The sequence below is a fragment of the Chenopodium album genome, chromosome 12, assembly GCF_948465745.1.
Source record: "Chenopodium album chromosome 12, dcCheAlbu1.1, whole genome shotgun sequence".
In the NCBI taxonomy this organism is placed as follows: Eukaryota; Viridiplantae; Streptophyta; class Magnoliopsida; order Caryophyllales; family Amaranthaceae; genus Chenopodium; species Chenopodium album.
Genome location: NC_137845.1, coordinates 19,250,625 through 19,252,505, shown reverse-complemented (window position 1 = coordinate 19,252,505; position 1,881 = coordinate 19,250,625). Strand labels below are relative to the sequence as shown.

The following is a 1,881-nucleotide window of genomic DNA, read 5'->3' as shown; positions in this document are numbered from 1 at the left end:
GGCTCGGGACAAGACTTTTAATTCTCTGGCTATAACTGATTTTGATTGGAATATTATCTGAAAGCCTAATATACCTCCCGAAATCAAGAACTTCGACTAGCGTGCTATTAAGGGGGTTGTTGATGCTCGTGCTCCTCTTAACAGTAGCCCAATGTGTGGTGAAGTGCAGGAGACCATCTTACATATGTTAGCTTTCTGTGATGAGGCAAGAATGCTCTGGTATTTTATCCCCATTGAGGCTAGAGGTGGAGAAGTATAATGGTGTTAATTTTGCAGAATGGTGTTGCGGGGTAAGGGTTGTTCACAAAAACCCTTCATGGTGGAATATATTTTGGAGTATCATTTGGGGAATTTGGTTGCGAAGGAATGCCTGGATTTTCAAAGGTATAAAGACGGATATGATTGAGGTTATACATAAGGCAGTGGGGATCGTGGGTGAATTTGAGCAAGTACGGGATAATTGGTCAGCTCATCACCGCCCCACCGCCCCTGAGACGTTGAGATGTCCTGCTCCTCATTATGACATAATCAAGGTAAATTCTAATGCAGCCATTTTTAACACCAATCATGTGGGCTGTGGGGGTGTGATGCGTGACAATGTAGGGGATGTTGTGACTACTATGTGCTTGCAAATTGAGGGAAAGTTTGATGTAGATGTAGCCGAGGCTATGGCGATGAGGCACGCATTGAAGATCGCTATTGAGTCTGGGTTTGTGAAGCTATGCTTGGAGACTGACAAGTTGCATAACAATTTGAAGAAAGACATTGGGGACGCGACGTCTTTTTGTATAGTGGTGATGGATATTCTGCAGATGGCTCGTTCTTGCCAAGTTTGTGTGTTCGAGTTTGTGAAGCGTGATGGTAACAAGGTTGCTCATAGTTTAGCTAAACTTAAATGTAGCTTTGATGGCCTTAGAGTTTGGTTGGAAGAGTATCCATATGAGATTCATGAACTTGTATTGGCTGATTTAAGCCCTCCTTCTGATTATAAATTTGAATATGATTCCCGTCAAATATATATATATATATATACACTAGGGTGGCCTATGCGCGCGATGCGCGCGAAGGAGTTAGCTCTTGTAGAGAAGTTGTATTGGCGTGTATTTACACCTTTGGTTTGGGTGGTAGACCTGCTAGTTTTAATACGTACTATTTGGTTTATGTGCATATGTGGTGACTTTGTAGAAGTATAAAAAAGCCACAAAAATCTTTTATGACAATTATTTTTTGAAACGAACCCTCAAAAGTTTGACACTATTATTTCAAAATTACTATTAAATAATATTTAATTGATTTGCATACCTTCATTTCTTAAACTATTGTTAGTTTAGAAATCTTAATTAATTTGTATGATTCAATAGTACCTAGCTTGTTTTTCTTCAAATGAATTTTTTTTGAGCTTTGGTCATATGGAGTAATAATATGTGAAATGTTCGTTTTAGCTAAAACCTTAATAATCTAAATTCTTTATTGTTCTACGACCATCTAATATCTATATCTATATCTAATACTAAATCAATAACCGCTTAGTTATATTTTTTTCTCGTAAATTCTCTCCATAATTAATACTCCGTACCAGTCTAGTTTTTTTTTCCATCGATTTCCCTTGATTTTAGGATTTTTAAATTCTTTACACCTCTTGATAACATCTGCTTAAACATCACTATTTAACATGAATCTCATTCAAACTCCATAATATTATTTATGTGCCATCAAACAACATAGAATTCAAAAGGTAATAAACCTTAACAATAGTGTTGCAATTTAAGGACGACAAGATTGTAAGTAAGAAGAGCAACCACTAAAGAGTAAAAATAAATAGTCTTTTCGTAAATACATTTTTTTTTCTTTTAAAATAATAGTAGTAACATATGAAGTATA

The 1,881-nt window shown here is 36.0% G+C and overlaps 1 protein-coding gene across 1 annotated transcript; it reads left to right on the top strand.

Annotated features, from left to right (window-relative positions):
- The first annotated feature begins 200 nt into the window (after positions 1-200).
- On the top strand, positions 201-1,193 carry LOC145571034 (uncharacterized). The gene is made up of 2 exons (XM_081630133.1): positions 201-1,008; positions 1,186-1,193. The coding sequence occupies exons 1-2, from the start codon at positions 201-203 to the stop codon at positions 1,191-1,193; spliced, it is 816 nt and encodes a 271-aa protein (XP_081486259.1).
- The last annotated feature ends 688 nt before the right edge of the window (positions 1,194-1,881 follow it).